Source organism: Mirounga leonina, unplaced genomic scaffold, assembly GCF_011800145.1.
Source record: "Mirounga leonina isolate KUSES-001 unplaced genomic scaffold, KU_Mleo_1.0 Mir_115, whole genome shotgun sequence".
Lineage (NCBI taxonomy): Eukaryota > Metazoa > Chordata > Mammalia > Carnivora > Phocidae > Mirounga > Mirounga leonina.
Genome location: NW_023270268.1, coordinates 79638793 through 79658655, shown reverse-complemented (window position 1 = coordinate 79658655; position 19863 = coordinate 79638793). Strand labels below are relative to the sequence as shown.

The following is a 19863-nucleotide window of genomic DNA, read 5'->3' as shown; positions in this document are numbered from 1 at the left end:
CCACGTTTCCTCTCCGAGCCTCAGTTTCCTGATCTATAAAGTACAAAGATTTCTTACAACTCATGCAGAAATGTATGATTCTAGAAGAGACCATGAAGAGAAGAAGGGAACAGGAGGCAAAAAGGGGAGGGGGGAAAGATGAACAAAAGAGAGAGAAGTGTGTGGGGATGGGAGGGTGTCCTGGGGATAAATAGAAAATGCCTTTTAATAAGATAGTGAAATAAAGTTGCAAATGAAACCGTGGGTCTTTTGAGGCCTCTATTTTTCATGGTTATGAATTTTTAGTGTTTCCACATACAAAATCATTTTGGATAAGGGACGAATACGGGAGCACTGTGCAGATCTGATCCTCCCCAGGGAGTCCCCACACCTCAGGCGGGCCCTTCCTGCCTAGGACTCTGCCATCGCGGGCTCCCGCGCTCCCCGCCGCTTTCCCAGCGAGCCGCTCTGAAACCGCCAGGGGGCGCTGCGCGGCGGCCGGCGGGCCGGGGGCGGAGCTGCTTTAAATCGCGGCGCCCAGAGGGTTGGCGTCTCAGTCCCGGAGCCTGGGAGTAGCACAGCTTCTGGCGTCCCGACTCCAGCGCCGACCCAGACGGGACCCAGACCCAAAGCTTCTTCGGTGGCAGCTCAGGGAGCAGGGCTCTCCGCAGTAACTTCCTCCGCGCGGCTCCGTCACTCCGGAGAGTCCCCGGGGCGCACCTGCCAACTCCGCCTTCTGCACCTGCCACCCCTGAACCAGCGCGGGCGCCCGAGCGAGCCATGGCCAACGCGGGGCTGCAGCTCTTAGGCTTCATCCTGGCCTTCCTGGGCTGGATCGGCTGCATTGTCAGCACGGCACTGCCCCAGTGGAAGATTTACTCCTACGCGGGGGACAACATCGTGACGGCCCAGGCCATTTACGAGGGGCTGTGGATGTCCTGCGTGTCGCAGAGCACCGGGCAGATTCAGTGCAAAGTCTTCGACTCCTTGCTGAATCTGAGCAGTGAGTGCCTTCCCCACCCCCACGGTCGTGAACCTGAGACCCCAGCCCCCCACCAGGGGCTCCGCTTTGGGGTAGTGGCTACCAGTTGATTCTGTGGTATAATTACGTGGTTGTGAAACTTCAGTTGATCAAATCTTCTGATCATGTGCTTTGTCGTGATGAAGCGAGAGAACTGTGGTTTGGGAAAAGAGAAGCCCTGGCCTCAGCTCTGGTTTTTCCTTTCACTCGCCGGGTGACACTTTTCCTCTAGGTGTGGTTTCATCTTAAATTCCCATGACAGTGAGGTGGAGATTGAGTGGGTGAAGGCCAGCCTCCAACTTGAGCACTTAGGCTTGTCCTGGATATTGTAAGATTCTGTATAAATTGAAGAGTGGTGAGGTTTGGACAAGAAAACAGTATGCTTTGAAAAGTTTGGAGCCTGTCAGCTTTTCCAGATTCTTTAATTAATAGGGAATCCTAAAGCTTTAGGTAAATTGGGGGGGGGGGGTAAAATCTATCTTTACTCTGAGTTTTCATAGTAAAATCACATTTCTACATGGAATGTCCCAACCTAGTGTCTACTACTCACACTTGAGTTTGAATCTTTTGATTTTTTTTTATTTTTAAGATCCAGTAAGTATGGGGAAGCTCCTTTGCATCTTCTTCCATGACTCCTTCAAGAAGCCTCTTGAGATTCCCCTGAAGGGTTTAGCTTTCAAGCCAGGAGTCTGCAGAGGAGGCAGATTGTGTAGTGTTATTTTGGAAAGTGAAGTTTGGTGGCAGGTGGAAAGGGGTGGCAAGAAAGAAAAGTTCTAAGTAAGTTCCCCTCATAATATGAAGGAGAATGAAGGCACTGGAGAAAATGCAGCAGAGGAGACAATTGCTGAAGGCAGAGCTCAGTCAGGGAGGAGGGTAGTGAGAGAAATGGTGGGTCTTCTCCAAGCTTCCATCTTCCTTAAAGGAGTGTCTGTGTAACGGATGTCCGTTCGTCTGTCAAGTTGAAAAGAATTATGTAGAGAGTGATATTTCTAAGGATTATAGGGAGAAGGACGATAGGATGGCCTTTTTACTTTTGTTTATTTATTTTTAGGTAAAACGTTATGAGTACCTTTTTAGAAACTCATTAAATTCCCACTTACTTAGGTCATAATAATTCATGGCTGGAGTACCTTCCTTGAGATACTGTGTTAGTTGCCCTACACCTTTGACTCTCATGCCCTCAAACTAACTTAAAGAAAAGCTTACTTAGTCTTTGCCAGGATAAACAAGGCTGACCACCAGCCCACCTTGTGTGCTGAGGGTGAGCCATGTTGCCGTTGCTCAAGCTTCCTTCAATTGCCCTGTCCACCTCCAGCCTGTGGTTTTGTCAAAAACCATACATCTTAGAGTTATTAAATCTGTTCTGAATCTGTTTAAACAGCTTGCACACCTGTGGGATTTGGTTCGTCAATGTGCATGGTGGTTTGAGTGTTGTCACTTCAACTTTTCAAAGCTCCTATATTAGGATCTTTTATACCAAATGTAAGAAGTGTATTAAGTACACCCGTTTATATAATCATTGAATCTCCCCATGAAAAGACAAATGTGTGTAAGAAAATGGTGTCAGGCATTTTGGGTATCATGTCGAGGACTTGGCAGATGGAGAAGGCTTTAAGGGAAATTCCAGAGAGGTCTCTGATTCTTCTGATCAAAACAGTTCATTTTCAATATGCTTAAATAGGTTTCCTTTTACTTCTTTAGGTGACCAAATAGAATCCATGACCAAACTGATCCATGTTGCAAATACTCCAGCAGGTCATCACTATACGCGATAATGTGTTAAAATGTTTTATTTTGATTTATTCGTGGTTAGTATAGCTGTTATAGTTTTTGAAGCTGTAGTAGAAGAACTAAACAATACCCGTTCCCCCATACAGATTTTAGAGATTTCTTCCTGATGATTCTTTTTAACTCCAGATCAGATTCCTCTTTTTATTTTGGTTAAAACCAGGATTTATTCAAGGTGGAGCTGAGGCCTTTCTCTCAAAACTGATTCCCAGAAGAGGGAGCCTTGACTCATAGGTGCTCTCCCAACCTGCCCATGACTCGCGGAGGCCTTTGAACAGAGCCCAGGGAACCTGTCTCTGTTTCTCTGCCTGGGCAGTGGTCCTCACTCTCCTCTGATGTAGAGACCTGGGGTGGTGATTCATTGGCTGGTTTTGGCGCAGTTTTGTGATGTCTAAAAGAGAACAGAATTTCCTAGATGTAAGTAGCTTTCCTTGTAAAGGGTTGCATACCAGGAAGTGCTTGCTTTTAGCTTATAGCTTGGCTAGAAGTTTCCTGAAATTGTATCTTGCTCACTTTGCCAGTGGAGCCCACTTGGCATCTTAGGGTAGAGATACAGAAATTTATCAAGGTTTAAGGCAATGGATGTGTTAAAAGCCCTTGATCCCCTGCTCTAACTAGTGCCAGCTATAAAAAGCACATGACATTTATAAAGGGTTATAGGATGTTTAAACCAATATAGGAAATGAGATACAACGGGGCTTCTTTTAGGTGGTTCTTGCAGAACAGTTTATGAAAATGTAACCGAGAAGCTTCCCTTGGGGGGAGGGGTGATGTTACACTGTGTATTGTGGTTTTACTATGGCTGAGACAATTTCAATTCCATCCCAAGTATGAGATGTTCATTCACACTGATGACCGCTGAGAGTTGGCACATACAAAGGGCAGTGCCAGGTACTGCTGCAGCAGACTTTTCCTGGATTAAACTGTACATCTTGCCTTCTGCTGATCCAATTCTCAAACTTTTGGCAAGCTTGCACCTGTTTTAGGTACTTAGTTAATTGTTTTTTCTTGCTTGATTTTAATAGCTAAAGCTGTCCAAAGATTGGGCTGTACTGGGAGGTTGCATTGTGGGAGGTGCACAAGCAGAGAAGTAAGCATTTTGTAGGAATGTTGTAGGGAAAATCCAAGCACCAGACAAATGGAAGGTTAGGCTAGACTCTCTCTAAGTCTCATCTAACCTTGGGATTCTGTAATTTGTGTATAAGCTCCTCTAGCCTGTTCAGCTTGCTTTGCATGAATCCACATGTGTGTAGGTGTGCTTAATGAGTATTGGTTGTCAGTGAGGTTTCCCAGCACTCTCCCCATGATGTCAGGCTCAATCAAAGAGACGAAGTCACTGACTTGGATTTTAAAGTCTTGAAAGTCTTGGAAGCAAAGGCAGAGAGAGGAAGGCATCCACTTACACTTCCCCAGACTGCATGATACTGCTACATCCCAAGGGTGTTCAAGGAGCCATTGGTGTTCGAATCTGTTTCATGAATTAGTTCTGACTCTTGGAATGATGGAAGTAGGAAAAAAAAAAAAAATCCAAGCTTGAGGTCATAAGTTCTCAATTCTAACCCTTGTTTTGCACTAACTAACTGTGTATATTATTGTAAGCCATTTGATTTCTCTGGGCTGAAGAGAAATAAAATAGGGCTTATTTTATAAGCCTTACTTATAAAATAGTGCAGAGTAAGAGGAATGGGGAGATGAACCGACGGTTCATTCATCCACTCAACAAACGTAAGCTGGGCCCTATTCTTGCTCCCAGGGATGCAACTAAGATAATTTATAAGGTGCCAATGTGGATTCCTTCCAGTGTCAACATTCTCTGTTACTAACTGCCATGATGGAAAACAAAGAAGTGGCATAGTTTAGGTTTCCTTGATTGGAGTGATGAGTAAGTGATAATATAGAAGCATAAATTTAATCATGAGGCAATTTCTCCAAGGAACAAACAAAAAAGAGCAAAACTACTCAGGACACCCTGAAAAGTGGTAAGTCCTGCCTCATCCCAGACCACTTCAGTTACTGAGTGGGGTGGTATATTGAGGTCATACCCAGTGGCCACCAGCTTATGCACCAATAAAATAGAAATCCTAACAATGAGAACTCCTAAGAAACTTTGACCTTGAGTACAAGTGAAAAAGCCAGGGGAGTAGAGTTGTGTGACAGTCTGTGATGAGCTCATTTAACTACAGAGAAGAGAACATTTTTGTTCCAGTCACCTGATGGTCAGTTCATTTACTGTCTAATACTTATTAAGCAACCACTCATGCAAAGGGGTACTACATGAAGATGCAGATTTAATTAAAATCAGCTTTGTTTGATGCATACTATATAGGGTAATAATACAGCAGGATGGCCGGTAAGTAGCATAAACAATGTCAGGTATTTGTAGGAGATTCTGCTGTTTGTATAGTGAGACTTCTACAAACCTTTAGAAAAAAAAAAATTGACATACTTGTCTGTGCTTGTCTTCCTACACTGGTGTTGATTAACCCAACTGTAGTAGATCAGTAACTTCTCACTCATCTCTTGTCTTGTAAGTAGAGATCTTTGTAAGTATTTTTTCAAATTATACTTTCAGGTTGAAGGTGGTGAGAACTCCTTAGGGGGTCTTTAATCTCAAGATTATCGGTCTAGCTAAATGTAATTAAAAGACTGCCTCCTCTATCTACTGCTGAATGATGATGGGAAACAATAGTGTAACTTTTTGAATGTTTGCTAACTATTTTCTCCACAGACCACTTTAGTCAGTGATAATAATATTGTAGCGATACCTCCAAATTTAAAGAGCCAGAAAAGGAACGTATTTGCATTTTGAATTGATCCAATTAGACCAGCTCAGAGTTAATAATTCAAGGGTGTCCTGTATCTCTCTGGTCCAAAATGTTATTTTGTGGCTTTCAAGTGTTTCTCAACTTCTGTACCCTGCTGATCATTATTCCACCAGGAGAAAAACTTTATCTCGGAAGCTCACTCAATGCAGAATTTTAAAATCTTGTTAAAAAAAAAAAAAAATCAAGTTAAGCAAAAAGTATGATTTGTTCCCTCCTTGTATAAATTTCTGGCTTTTAGTGATTGAAACTAAGTTTGGCTTTTATATAGCAAAATTTTATTATCTCCAGGCTCACTAGGGAGGCATTTCTCAGTAGTATATCAAAGCTTAAGCTAACCACAAGAGAATAAGTATATTTCCCTATCATATTAGTGCAATTTTGAAAAAAAAAATATGTGCTAATTTGAATGAATTGAACACAGATTGAATAATCCATGTGGCCTGCCAGGTATGTTCTTAGTGTTTTGGATTGAAAAATATCTGGCCCAAGACATCAACGAGCTCACAATTACATTTTTAGATCTCTGACTTAAAAGGCTTCCATAAGACCTTAATTTGAAGGATTCATCTGGTTCCAGCTTAAAACTGTACAATTTAGATTCTATCTCCAGGTAAAACCCTCATAATTTGTAACATAACACTTGCTTACTTTGACTTTGTAATCCATTGTTACATATGCCTGACTAGTGAATTTTCATGTTGTTATGATTCTCACACTGTTTATTTTTTAACATCCCCGCCCCACCCCCACTTATCACTATAGTTAAGAATTCATCCAACTGTCTCCAGTGGAGCAAGATGAGATTTTTGTGTTTGATGCCCATCCAGTATTGTAAAATACAGAGAAATTTTGTAAATCAATGGATGCCAAGATGTAGATGAGAAATATTGCTTTGCAGAATAATGCTCTTGCTTGGGGCGCCTGGGTGGCTCTGTCGGTTAAGCGGCTGCCTTCAGCTTCGGTCATGATCCCAGGGTTCTGGAATTGAGCCCCGAACTGGGCTCCTTGCACAGCAGGGAGCCTGCTTCTCCCTCTCCCTGCCGTTCCCCCTGCTTATGCTCTCTTTCTCTCTCTCTCTGACAAATAAATAAATAAAATCTTTAAAAAAATAATGCTCTTGCTTTGTCAGATTTTTAAAAATGAGACATGATCCGCTGCTCTAGATGGCTTATATGATTCCTAAGGATTTTTCCCCCATTTCCTCCGTTATTTTTTGTGCATTATGCAAGTAAGTCATGATTCTGTAAAGAAAGAAAAGATAGGGGGTTTTGTTAGTGAACAGAACAAAATATCTGCCTTGTCCCCCTTGGAAGCTTTGTGAAAGAGGTGGAAAGAATAAAATGGGTATGGCATGAATCACGTGTGCTTTCCTAGAGAACTTGAAGGGGAAAAACTCAGAGATGAAAACCATGAATGTTAGATCAGCCCAGGTGAGCCCTGGAGTAGTTTATCTGTGTGTGCTCCCTGCCTGGGGGGTTTTATACAAGTCTGACTCATGAGACTGAGAGGCCTGGTAGACTCCTCGTGAAGAATACCTTGTGATCCAAGTGCTCAGACCTGCTGGGCTGGTGGCCTGCTGTTTTTATGTGAAGTGCAGATCAGAATGATTATTATAGGAGCTGGGTCAGGTTGGGGGCCCTACAACTCCAACAAAGTGGAAAACTTGGAGAAAGATCAGAGATTAATAATAAAGGTGATTAATAAAGGTTGGAAAACTGAGTGTTTATGAGAAAAGCAGCAGAAGTGGCTGAGAGTTGTGGAAGGCTCTATGTATTTGAAGGGTTAGCATAGGAAGAATATTTACTAATTGTGCTCTCTCTACTGAAGGTAAAAATCTTGTCACTCCTTCTTTAAAACCCTACAATGACTTCTGATTACACTTAGAATAAACACCTTACTCTAGCTTGCAAAGCCCTGCAGGATCTAAGCTTTCTGACCACCACGCTAAACACACCTCATTTTGTCATATTCCGTCATCCTCCAGTAGAGTGACCAGCTGTCCCCATTTGTTCAGGATTCAGGTCCTTCTTAGGAGGTGGGACCTGTAGTTTTAAAACCAAGACAGTGCCAGGTAAACAGATGGACAGTCATCCTATCCTCCTGGCATGTGGATTATCTTTGTGATTTTTAGTATTTCTCCTTCCAGCGTTCTTTTGCCTGAAATGCCTTTCTTCTGAGTGGCATTTAGGACCAGATCTGATATTTGTGTTGTGTGTAAGAACTTAATTATTTTACTTTTCAATTTCCTGTCATGTAATGATTGTCTTGGCAAAAACTCTTCATAAATCAGAAGGAAGGACATGCCATAATGGTGGATTCCTTGGTACTTTCCTCTTCTTGCCACAGTATTGTTTGTGATCCAAGCAAGAAGAGTTACACTAATATTATAAGCAGCTTCAGTTCCTGGGAAACCCGCGGCCCATGGAACATGTGTTTTGATTCAGCAATTCTTTACGCTGGAATCTTATGAGAAGTGTGTGGGTAGGGTGCATGTGTGCCCCAGGTGTTTACAAGGAGCTGGTTATGGAAGGGGAGTGTCTCCATTTTGCTGTTTACTTAAATCAAGTAAAAATGTATCTTGGCTTCCAAAATATCTCTCAAATACAGTAAAAAAAAAATACTTTTGATTCTTCTTAGAAAGAGGTTATTGTCATTTTAGCAGAGATTGGTTATGGCAAGGATATAAATATAACCAATTAAAATTGAATGTTTTAGAAATCTCTAGAGTTAGTAATGGTTGGTAATGTAAGTTTTCAACCCTGAGCATCATAAGACTGAGCTTAGGTATCAATTTGATAGTGAGATACAGAACCTTTCCATCATGTCAGCCACTTTTAAAGACCATCAAGAAGTAAATTGTTCCAGCTTCCTGGTTAGAGATATCATCATTCACACTTTACATAATAGAAACTTGATCCCAAAGAATAATAAGTAGCTTACCCAAGATAGCAAGGTTTGTTACAATGTAAATACTATTTATACATGGAAAAATAATTGTTACATGTAAACACTGTCAATAAGATAATGATCTTTACCTGAAGGAGGAAATAAATCTAGAATTAATCAAACTCATTTACCAGAGTAGTTTCAGCTCATTTTTCTTTCTTTCTTTTTTTTTTTTAAGATTTTATTTATTTGAGAGAGAGAATGAGAGACAGAGAGCATGAGAGGGAAGAGGGTCAGAGGGAGAAGCAGACTCCCTGCCGAGCAGGAAGCCCGATGCGGGTCTCAATCCCGGGACTCCAGGATCATGACCTGAGCTGAAGGCAGTCGCTTAACCAACTGAGCCACCCAGGCGCCCCGAGCTCATTTTTCTTTAAATCTGTGCCTTTATACCACAATGATAGTGTCATGTTTTTATTCTTTAAGAAACATACTGGCATAATCTCCCGAAGCTGACTATATCGTGATTTAGTACACCAATGACAATAACAGGAAATGAGAAAATTAGTGGAATCTTGAGAAATACTACATTAAATTATTGTCTGCTATTTTACATGACAATTTAATAGTTTTGAACACTGGTGATATCTCTGAATATGAAACTACCTTGCTCCAAAGTAACATCTCAAAGGTTATTTTGTTTTGTTCTAAGAAAATGGCATTTATATCCCCCACCCCGAGGCAGTCACTGGAAATACAAATGTTACTTATCCAGCCGTGATAATCTTTGAGAAATTCATTACTTATCTTCCAAATTCACCTGTTTTTTTCTGCAGCTTGATGACTGGAGTATAAAGCTGTTGACTATTACCAAAGTATATTGTAAGCCATTTTAATTATAAATGGCTTAACATTAAGGATAATACATATGATTGTTATTTCAGAATCAAAATACTCTGTTAGTGAGGATTAAAGATGTATTAGTTCTGCTAAACCTATTCAACCAGATCATTAATTATTTTTCCAGAGGATTTGAAGTTCATATTGAAAACATAAATTGTGAGAACTGGAGGGCTTCTTACTCATCATGCAGCCAGGCGTTTGTTTCTCTGGAGTGGAAATTGTGTTGGTTACCTGCAGAAACATCATCGGAACTGGGGTCTTATGACTCCTAGGTCATTTGTATCTTTCCCATACATTATTGAAATATACGTGGCCTTCAATCATTCTTCTCTTGTTGGCCCAGGCACGATTTTTACATGTTCTAAAACATTCTCCACCAGGTACTTTGCAAGCCACCCGCGCTTTGATGGTGATTGGCATCCTGCTGGGACTTATAGCCATCTTTGTGGCCACAATTGGCATGAAGTGTATGAAGTGCTTGGAAGACGATGAGGTGCAGAAGATGCGGATGGCTGTCATTGGGGGAGTGATATTTCTTATTGCAGGTAAGAGAGGCCCCGCTTCCTTCACCTCACTAATCTGTCTCTGGCACGGGTAAAGACCTAGGTTTGAGTTTCCTTAGATTTTGTTGGATTTGTTGCACTTGGGTTGATTTTTTCAGTTCCTTTAAAATCTTGAAGACATAAAAACCTTAAGTCTAATTGACTTTCACATTCTCAAATAGGATCCAAATGGAAATTTGAGATCTGTGTTCATGGTGGGCAGGTCTATTCATTGAGGTTCCAGGTGTCAGCTGATTTGCTAGAAGCAGTCTCCCAGGTGAAGAGAGATATTTTTTATTTAGCAAGCATTTGGGAACAATTCTGTAAGATTCAAAAAATTTCTGGAGTGTCTCCATAGACATTATGTGGCAAAGATGGGGAGTTATGACAGAGAACATAAAGAATGTGTGAATCAAACAGGTCTATGGGGAATGGATGGAACTGGGATTCTTGGAGAAAAATGAGGACAGCATTCCGGACAGACAGATCTGATTCCAAATAAACAGGATGTACTATAAACTTGAAAAGAAAGGCCAAATGGAGTGGAGGTAGAGGTTGGAATGGCAGGAAATTAGGTTAGATGAGTTAAGAAACAGAAAACCTTGATAAAGGAATGAAGTTATGTTTTCCATAGAAAATACATACATGTTTGTTGCTTCATTCAAGTGTTGATTGAGGAGTTACATATGTGACCTTTGAGAAAATGAGTACCAGGAAAAGACATGGATAGTTCCATTATGAAACCCTATTATAAGGACTATATTAAATAAGGTAGTGTGTATGTGTGCAGATAAAATAGTATGTGTGTGTAAACACATAAAATAATAGACTACTATATACATTATATATAACGTATATACAGTATATGGTATATGCAGTCTATTGTTTTTGAAAATGAGACCAGTGATACAATCTACCATTGGGAAGAGCTAGAATTAGAATTTCTTTTCTCATTTTCTCTTTGGAAAAAGACTTTCTAGGAGCCTTTAGCCCAGCATCATATGTGGACTTAACCAATAATGAAGGAAGAGAGTCTGTGGCTTTGCTGGAGATTTGGTTAAAGGGATCAATCTTTCAGTTTATTCAAATTAGCTCCGGACAGAAAAAGCACGAATGGCATTTTATTCCCAATAGTTTGATCCCAAAGGCTGTGAATAAACATACTGCATAGCACCCTTCCTTTGCTTGCCTTCTTGTAACTCCTGTAAATGACTGCAGCACCCCCACTTCCGTTTCAGGGACTTCCTAGGGAGTAAGGGTGGCAAGTTCCAGCACATTCTTATGGTGTATCTGAGCAGCCAAAAGCAGTAGTGTTTTCTGTCAAGTATTAGAGGCAATTAGATTGGACCAGTTTTTTGGGGGGGTTGGGGGAGGGAAAGAGGAAGTAGCATGGAAATATTTAATCTGTTTATAGGGGCACCTGGGTGGCTCAGTTGGTTAAGCGACTGCCTTCGGCTCAGGTCATGATCCTGGAGTCCCTGGATCGAGTCCTGCATCGGGCTCCCTGCTCAGCAGGGAGCCTGCTTCTGCCTCTGACCCTCCCCCCTCTCATGTGCTCTCTCTCTCTCATTCTCTTTGTCTCAAATAAATAAATAAAAAAAAAAATCTTTAATCTGTTTATATTGATGGTTTTGTATAATTACTATACAAAGAGGTTATTTAATTTCCTTGGATAAGAAATATTGAGATATTTTACACTTCTTATAAATGATAGAAGTAATTATGTTGACTAGTTTCTGTGGTATTACTGAAATATGAAATCTGTGGGAAATTGAGAGGTTGCTGTGCAAACTGATCTGGTGGGGCCCCTCACCACATCTCCAGGCAGTACCTCGCATGTCTGGCCAGGGGGGCGGTAGGATGTGGGGGGTCTGGTCCACACTGAGACAGGTCCTGCTCTTCCCTGCTATCTAGTTGTTTACTTCCCTTCTGGTCCTGCAGAAATGTAAATTTTGAATTTTGGTCAAGAAAAATGTAGAAGGGTTTACATCTTCCCTTTTGTAAGTGACTCTGTGTATACTAATAAGGACACTGATTTTATTAAAAGCAGTTTAGTACACTGATGTGTAACAATATCTTTGAAGGAGCTCTTATTGACATCAACCTGTTGAATTGTTTTGGAAAAAAGCATTATGTGTGCCCGTGACCTTGGACTCTCAGTGAATAAGGTGACGTGAAGAGTATAAACCATGCCCAATTTCAACCTAATATTTTTGTCTGTCTTAATAGAATATTTGGAATAAATCATGTCTGAATCTCTAATCTCCCTAAGTTAAAATTGTCTAAATTGAAACTGACTAAATTAAAAATGTCAACACTATTGATGGGATTTAATTCTTGTAAAATGCTTATAAATTTAATGGGCTGTACATTTATACTTATTGTTCCATAGTGATTAACCATCTTTTGTTTTGAATTTCTGTAGGTCTGGCTGTTTTAGTTGGCACAGCATGGTATGGCAATAGAATTGTTCAAGAATTTTATGACCCCATGACCCCAGTCAATGCCAGGTAATGCTATTCATGCATAAAACTATTTTATTATTTATTTCTCAAAGAAAATACCCTATTTATCTCCTGCGAAGTTCAGCTAGTGCCATAACTTCTCGGATTTGCTTTGTAGAACTTTGTGAAATTTTAGTCAAACTTGAAAATAATCTGAAAGGCCTGTGACTCATGTTAAAATGAGTTTGATAATTGCTTTAACAGCCTATACTGATGACAAAATGCACTTAAAAGTAGAAAATTCTCAATCTCTGTACTTTCCAACTGTATACTGGACCTTTCTCCTGGTTCATTTTTTAAATATCAATAAAGATGTTAACATACTTAAAATTTCCTTTTTGAGGTATGTCCCAATACTTCCAACACTTAAGTGATTTTTTTTGTAACAACACACAGTTTATGATTGATTGGAAAAAAATAATACTACTCTAGGGGTTAATGAATATAACTTCATTCCCAATAGTTTAATTTTATTTAAGAGAACATAATTTAACTTATTTATGAAAAAAACAAGTTGAGATGCCACTTTTTTATGGAAATTTTATGTTCCATCACAACTATACAATTGGCTTTGCTAAAGTCATTTTTATTTATATTGTGAGTTGTAGAAATAAAAGAGCTGATTCTGGGCTCTCATGTAACAACACTCTTTGATCAGGGTCAAGGCTCTTTGTCTCACTGTGTTCACATCATTAAAGCCTAACAACTTCATTCAGAGTCAGGACGTTAAGGCATAATTATTATTTGTTGAGTGCTAGCATGAATGGATGCAGAATCTCCGTGGTCAGAGAGATAAGGTGTGCTTCTCTTCATATAATCACCCGCACTAGGAAAACATATACTGCGGTGATTGTGATCGTGTTGGAGCCTTAGATCTATAAGACTTGCAACGTAGGGACAGAAACTGCAACAGGACAATAGGCTAATTTTTTACCAGTAAAAATTATCAAGTGAAAGCACTTTATAAATTGCTTGGTACTGTTTATGTGTTATTTACATTGTCTCTCATGATCCTGAAAGCAATCCAGTGAGGCAGGTGGGATTATCTTGCTTTAAGAGAAGCAGAAATTTAAGGTTGGGAGGTGAAGTTACTAGCCAAGAGTGCAGCAGTAGAGAATTTGCATCAGGACTCAAGGCTAGGCCTGCTCTGCCCTATTGTCTGCCATCATACACAGAGCCTCTCCCCAGAAGTTTGGCTCCATACACCAAGCTGTATCAGCTTAATCTAGAATGGTCCATGGATTGTTTAGAAGTCTTTTTTTATGAGGGGCGCCTGGGTGGCTCAGTCGTCTGCCTTCGGCTCAGGTCATGATCCCAGGGTCCTGGAATCGAGCCCCGCATCGGGCTCTCTGCTCAGCGGGGAGCCTGCCTCTCCCTCTCCTACTCTGCCTGCTTGTGTTCCCTCTCTCACTGTCTCTCTCTGTCAAATAAAAAAAAAAAAAAATCTTTAGAAGTCTTTTTTTATGAAACCATACATTTCTGATTTCCGTGTACCTAGGATCAACTATTGAAAATTCTAATAGTCTCCATCACTTGCCAGCAATTTTCTTTATAGGATACGGTTGCTACTTGGCAATAGCATAATTGTTAAGTTTTAGCCTGGGAATCATGGTCCAAACCCAGCTTCTAAAATACAGAAACATGCTTCACAAGTCTCCTGCATGTGGTAAAGTCTTTGGAAATATTTGTGTGATTACCCTGGTGTTGCGGGCCATGTGGTCTGAGTTACTATTGCAAAGTGTCTACAACTGCAACGTAAACATTCTGGTGTGTCTGTGTTCATGAACCTTAGAGTACTTCCCCCAGGGGATCATAGGGGATTTTTTTCCCAGTGGAAAAAAAATATAATGAATATGATATTGATTTCCTTCCTTAATTATATTACAAAAGTCCCCAGTGATTCATTGATGAAACAAATGTGTTGTCTTTTCAGGTATGAATTTGGTCAGGCTCTCTTCACTGGCTGGGCTGCGGCCTCTCTCTGCCTTCTGGGAGGTGCCCTACTTTGCTGTTCCTGTCCCCGAAAAACAACATCTTACCCAACACCACGGCCCTATCCAAAACCTGCACCTTCCAGTGGGAAAGACTACGTGTGACACAGAAGCAAAAGGAGACAACACTGTTGAAACAAATAGAAAATGGACATTGAAATACTGTCATTGACATTAGGACCTTAGACTTTTGACTATTGGGAGTCTGAACTGTGGTATTGCAAAAAACAACAACAACAAACAAATGCAAAAACAACAAAAAAAATATTTTTTTAAAATACGCTTTGCTAAAAATGGCTTAGTCTTATTTTATCTCCTTTCCTCAATAGGGGAGGGAAGCCTTTTCCATTTTTATTACTGCTTCCCACTGAGTAATCATCTCAAATGTGGGGAGAGGGGGCCCCTTAAATATATATATAGATATGTACATATATATATGTTTTTCTATAAAAAGCTAGATAGCAAAAACTCTTATCATTATGTTGGTACCAGTATACTTAAAATATATCTAAAAAAAAGAAAAATATATTTAATTCTATACTGATTAAGAAAGTTTATTTGGTATATTTTCCTCTTCTATATGGACACATGTATAATAGGTGGAATTTCATTTTCCCTCTTTCATGAGCTTTTAGTGTCTTTGACAAAAGACCTAATCTGCTTTATCAAGTATGAACTTTTTCAGTTCTTCACATGTGCCCTTTTCATGTGCTTCTTTGATAGTATTTTGATTATGATCTTATAGCCTGTGCTTTCATCATCCTTTGTGCCTTCTTTTTTAAGAGGCTGAGCTTAAATCTTGAATCTGATAACACATTTCATATGCCTAAAATAAAATTCCTAGAGTCAGGAAGAATCTCTTACAAATCAGAACTTTGGGAGCATGTCTTTCTGCAAGACCAGATGATATATTCCTGTTAACCTTCCCACACGATTTCTGTACTCTGACCTACAACGCTCTTGTTTGCTTTGAAAATATTTGTCTGATTCAGTTGCTGTATGCTGCTTTCCCAAGTGTTGTAACACAACTGTATTGATTGAATTTTTAAGCTACTTATTCACCCCCTCAAACTATCCTTTTCTCCCTCTCAATTGCATTGTTTTCTCATATGTATATCCCCTCAAACTATCCTTTTCTCCCTCTCAATTGTATTGTTTTCTCATATGTAATTATCGTATAGTTTACCTCTTTCTAGAGAAAAAATGGCTTATATATCTGTCTGTCTGAATGAAGTACTAGACTTCCTGTAGTGATAATCTGATGACAGATATTCTCTCTCTAGCTGTAAGCAAGTCACTTAATCTTTCTCCTCTTTTCCCATCTGTCAAAATGAGATAATGATACTTAACCAGCTGGTAGAGGCAGTGTGAGTATTAATTAGTTGATATTATGCTCATTCTTTGAACATGAACTATGCCTAAGTAGTGTTTTTATTTGTTCAGTTGGCTGTTAAGTCACTGAATCAAACCTATGCACGCGTTTTTATATCGGTCAGCACCCTCCTTTCTTCATGGCCCATTTCCTTTCTATGAGCTGTGTCTAAGATGCTTTTGGTTCTCTGTTCCATTTTAACAATTGCTCTTAGTTTTCCGGTCTAAGAAATTGCTACTTCACTTGAGCAAGATGATGTAATGGAAAGGTGTTGGCTTTGGTGTCTGGAGACCTGATTGGAGTCTTGGTGCTACCAATTACTGTGTGAGTTTGGGCAAGGCACTTGGCTGCCCTAGATTTAGTGCCTCATCTGTAGAAAGGTGATTGTAATTCCTGACCTGCCTACCTCACAGGGCTGTTGTGGGGATCCAGTAAGATGGAATACATGTAAATGTGGTTTTATAAGGTAAAAAAAAAAAAATGTATACTGTACTGGGGAAAGAATTAAGGATTTAAATGCATTGGTTTTTGGATTGCTTTTCAAATTCCTGAAAAGAGAAATTCTAAGAAATGGGTTTCTTGCCTTAATCTCTCACATGATGGGACACTAAAGTGAAATTCTGTTTACTAAATGAAAAAGATTCTAAGGAAGTCTTCGATTTCTTCAGTCAGGATGGCCTGGTGCTTTTTGTGGCTAGGCTTTTCTCCTTTCAGTAATGCAGACTTGACCTAGGACAAGTTTGCAGATGTAACGGGTAAAACAGAAGTGTAAGCATCAGCAAAGCCAAAGTACGAAAGATTTTTTTGAATTATAATAATTTGCAAGGATAGACAAGGTGAGTTTCTGTTAAGTGATGTTATCAGAGGTGTTGCTATTAGCTGGCAGCTAGCACTGCTCAAATAGGTAGTTTGGGAATAGTAATTCATAGTGAAACCACACTGGGGGAGTTATCCAAAGGACTGTATCATCTGAAGTTATGAACCAATAAAGTTTAGTATGTCTCCCAAACCTGAAACTCTATGTTCTTAGAAGGTATAATTCAAAGATCCTTTGCTACATACACAGGGTCTAATAATGTCTGAGTATAAATGCATGGTGGTTACTGGTTGCTAAACTCTACAGAGAAATTGATAATCCAAAATGGCCAACAGAATTGGTACACCAGAATTTATCCAATTTTGATGTTTTTGTACTCTGCTTCTGTGCCTGAAAACAGACAAATAGGTATTTTGGAGTTTTGTAATGGGAATTTGTATAAAGCATTACTCTTTTTCAGTAAATTGTGGTTTTTTTAATAAAAAAAAATCCTTAGCTTGTTTTTCTAATTATTTATTGCAAGATCACCATGCTTGGAAGATGATATGGTTTGGGATAGTATCTGACTCACTGTTCCTGGGAAAGTGCTATTGTGCCTCTGGGCCATCCGTCAAGTAGTTAGTTGTGTGGCTCTGCCCCCTTGAATGTCCTATTTCTCTCAAACTGAGTTTCTTCCTCATCAAGGCTGGTGATAGAGGAGAATGCCAAGAGAAGTTATTTTATTTTCCTCATCCGCAAACAGAGGATATGCTACAAGGAATGACTAAATGGTAAAATAGCCAGCTGGAAAGTATTGTCCAAGTTTAAGGTGGTTGTGTTCCTCAGAAGGTGGAAGAGTGACGGATGGTAGGCTAGAAATCCATTATCGTTTTTGTAATGATTATTATCAAAACTACCTCTGAGGAAAGCAAGTGATGAAACACATTCACTCATTATCTGAAAATATCAATAATTGATAAAGCCTTAATTGTAACCTCTCCCTGGGCAATTTTCATATTAAGGAGATAGGCTTGTCAACAAATGATTGCAGCTGTGTGTGGAATTTCAGACATCAGCAGGTTGGGTGAGAGACTAAGGCCAGTTTGATCTGAACTAATTAAGCAAATCAGAATCCCCACTCTTTCTGCAGAATTTAAATCTCTGGGGGTGGGGTCCAGGCCCATGATGTTTGAGAGGAAATAAAATGCCTAGGTGTTCGTGACAAGAACTCTTAAGGGAAAAGCCTGGATTGTAAATCATACCAAGTAGACATGCACTTCTGTGTAAGCTCATCCTTGTTGGATGCCATTATTCTGCGAACCATGCTGTTTCCACTTTCCTCATGTAGCACTTCCCATGTGGATGTGTGTCCCGGGTTCAGGGAGAACTCCATGCCATTTTTATATTCCCCATCTTTAAGCTTGTAGCTAATCCTAATAAAATCTGGTAGTGAATTCTCTCCCTTCTTGCATGTAGCAGAGGGGTAAGATTTCCCAGTACCCTTCTTTCCCACCCCAGACACGCTGCATGTGCCCCCAGCCTGCCCTAAAATCTCTACAATTAGCTGGTACCATGGAAACTGATAGAAGTCATTACAGATTCTAGGGTGATGTGGAGACAGCTTGTTGAGTCCAAAAATAAACAAAACCATTCTCAATGCTCTGAGCCTCTGCAACCCTCATGGTATTTTGTATACTTGACTTCCATAGATGGGTTTTTCCAACATGGCCAGTATTGGCAATTGGACATGAGATAGGAATTTATTCAATTAATATTTACTGAACGTCTATGATAGGCCCAGTGCCATTAAATGCAGACAAGGCTAAATGATATAGGAAATTAGTAAAACCCTCATCCTGGGCCTGCACAGGGTGAATGATGTTGAGTGGGAAGAGAACTGAACTTGGAATCTAGCACTGGTTCTGCTATTGATCAGCCACAATGAGCTATGGAGATCTCCATCCATTGTTTTTTAATCTATAAAATGAGGAGCTTGGCCCCATGTGGTGGTTCTTATCCATAACAAAATCAGAATCACCTGTGAAGTTTTGAAACTTCTCAATTCTAGGGCCTTACCCGAGGTCACAGCAATCAGAACCTCTGAGAGGAAGGTCCCAGGTAGTAGCTTCCCAAGAGATTCCAGAATGCATGATCTGGACTATAAACCACTGGGCTATGTCATCCTTTAGGATCAATGATGCACAAAAATTTTTCTGGCTAAACACATACCCAAGTACTTCATAGATTACATTGTTGTCTAATTACCCTTTCTCTAATGCTATGGTTTTATTTTCTGGCTTTAGGGTTTTGTGTTGTTGTTAAAATGTTTTGGTGAGGAGGGAAGGAGTTAAAGGGAGGTGGTTTTCAGAGACTTTTGTCAACATTTTTAGTAAATAACCTCTTTTCTTATCATTTTCTATAATTTTAAATTACCCCCCTCAAAAGTCATTAATACAAAGTAAATTGTTTTAAAAAACAGCCTTCTATTTAACTAATAATATTATCTTAAGAACATAAGTGATTATAAAGCAGAGCCTGAGTTATTTTCCTTTGTTATATGAAATTTTCAGGAAAGTCCTTAGCCAAACCATAATCCTGAAACATTTATTTTTAATTAATTAGTGATTTTATTTCATTTATTTCATCATCTCTATGACACATTGTTTTGATTCTCTTCACCCCCCCAAAAAAAGAAAAAGTGAACACACACATACACACACACACACACACACACACCCCAGTTTGGGAAAGGTAAAATTTGAAAACGCGATAAGTATTTCTTAATTAAGTTGACCTGACCTAAAGCACTTTATTCTCCCAAAGGGGATTTTTTTTTTTTAATTTAGCACAAAAATTAATTCCATATAGGTTAAGGACTTGAATGTGAAAACCAAAACTCAAAAAATTTCAGGAGGAAAGAAAACAGGAGAACCGAGGCTTTAACATTAATTACAGAATTTTTTTTATTAAATAAAACAAAAGCAAGCAATTTTCAAAAAAGGATATATACAACTCCATCAAAATGAAGAACTTCTGTTCATCAAGAACATAAAAGGGACATACAAAGACAGTCCATAATTAGGAGGAGTATTCATATCACCACACAGCATATAATAAACAAAAATTTAATATCCAGAATATAAAAAGAACACCAATAAATCAATTTAAAATATGCAACTCAATAGAAAAATAAGCAAAGTTCATAAAAAGGCGTTTCACAAAAGATGAATGATGTAAGGTCATTAAGATATGAAAATAT

The 19863-nt window shown here is 39.4% G+C and overlaps 1 protein-coding gene across 1 annotated transcript; it reads left to right on the top strand.

Moving 5' to 3' along the window:
• The first annotated feature begins 418 nt into the window (after positions 1–418).
• On the top strand, positions 419–17120 carry CLDN1 (claudin 1). Its single transcript, XM_034999822.1, has 4 exons — positions 419–982; positions 9780–9944; positions 12367–12451; positions 14379–17120. The coding sequence occupies exons 1-4, from the start codon at positions 760–762 to the stop codon at positions 14539–14541; spliced, it is 636 nt and encodes a 211-aa protein (XP_034855713.1). The 5' UTR covers positions 419–759; the 3' UTR covers positions 14542–17120.
• The last annotated feature ends 2743 nt before the right edge of the window (positions 17121–19863 follow it).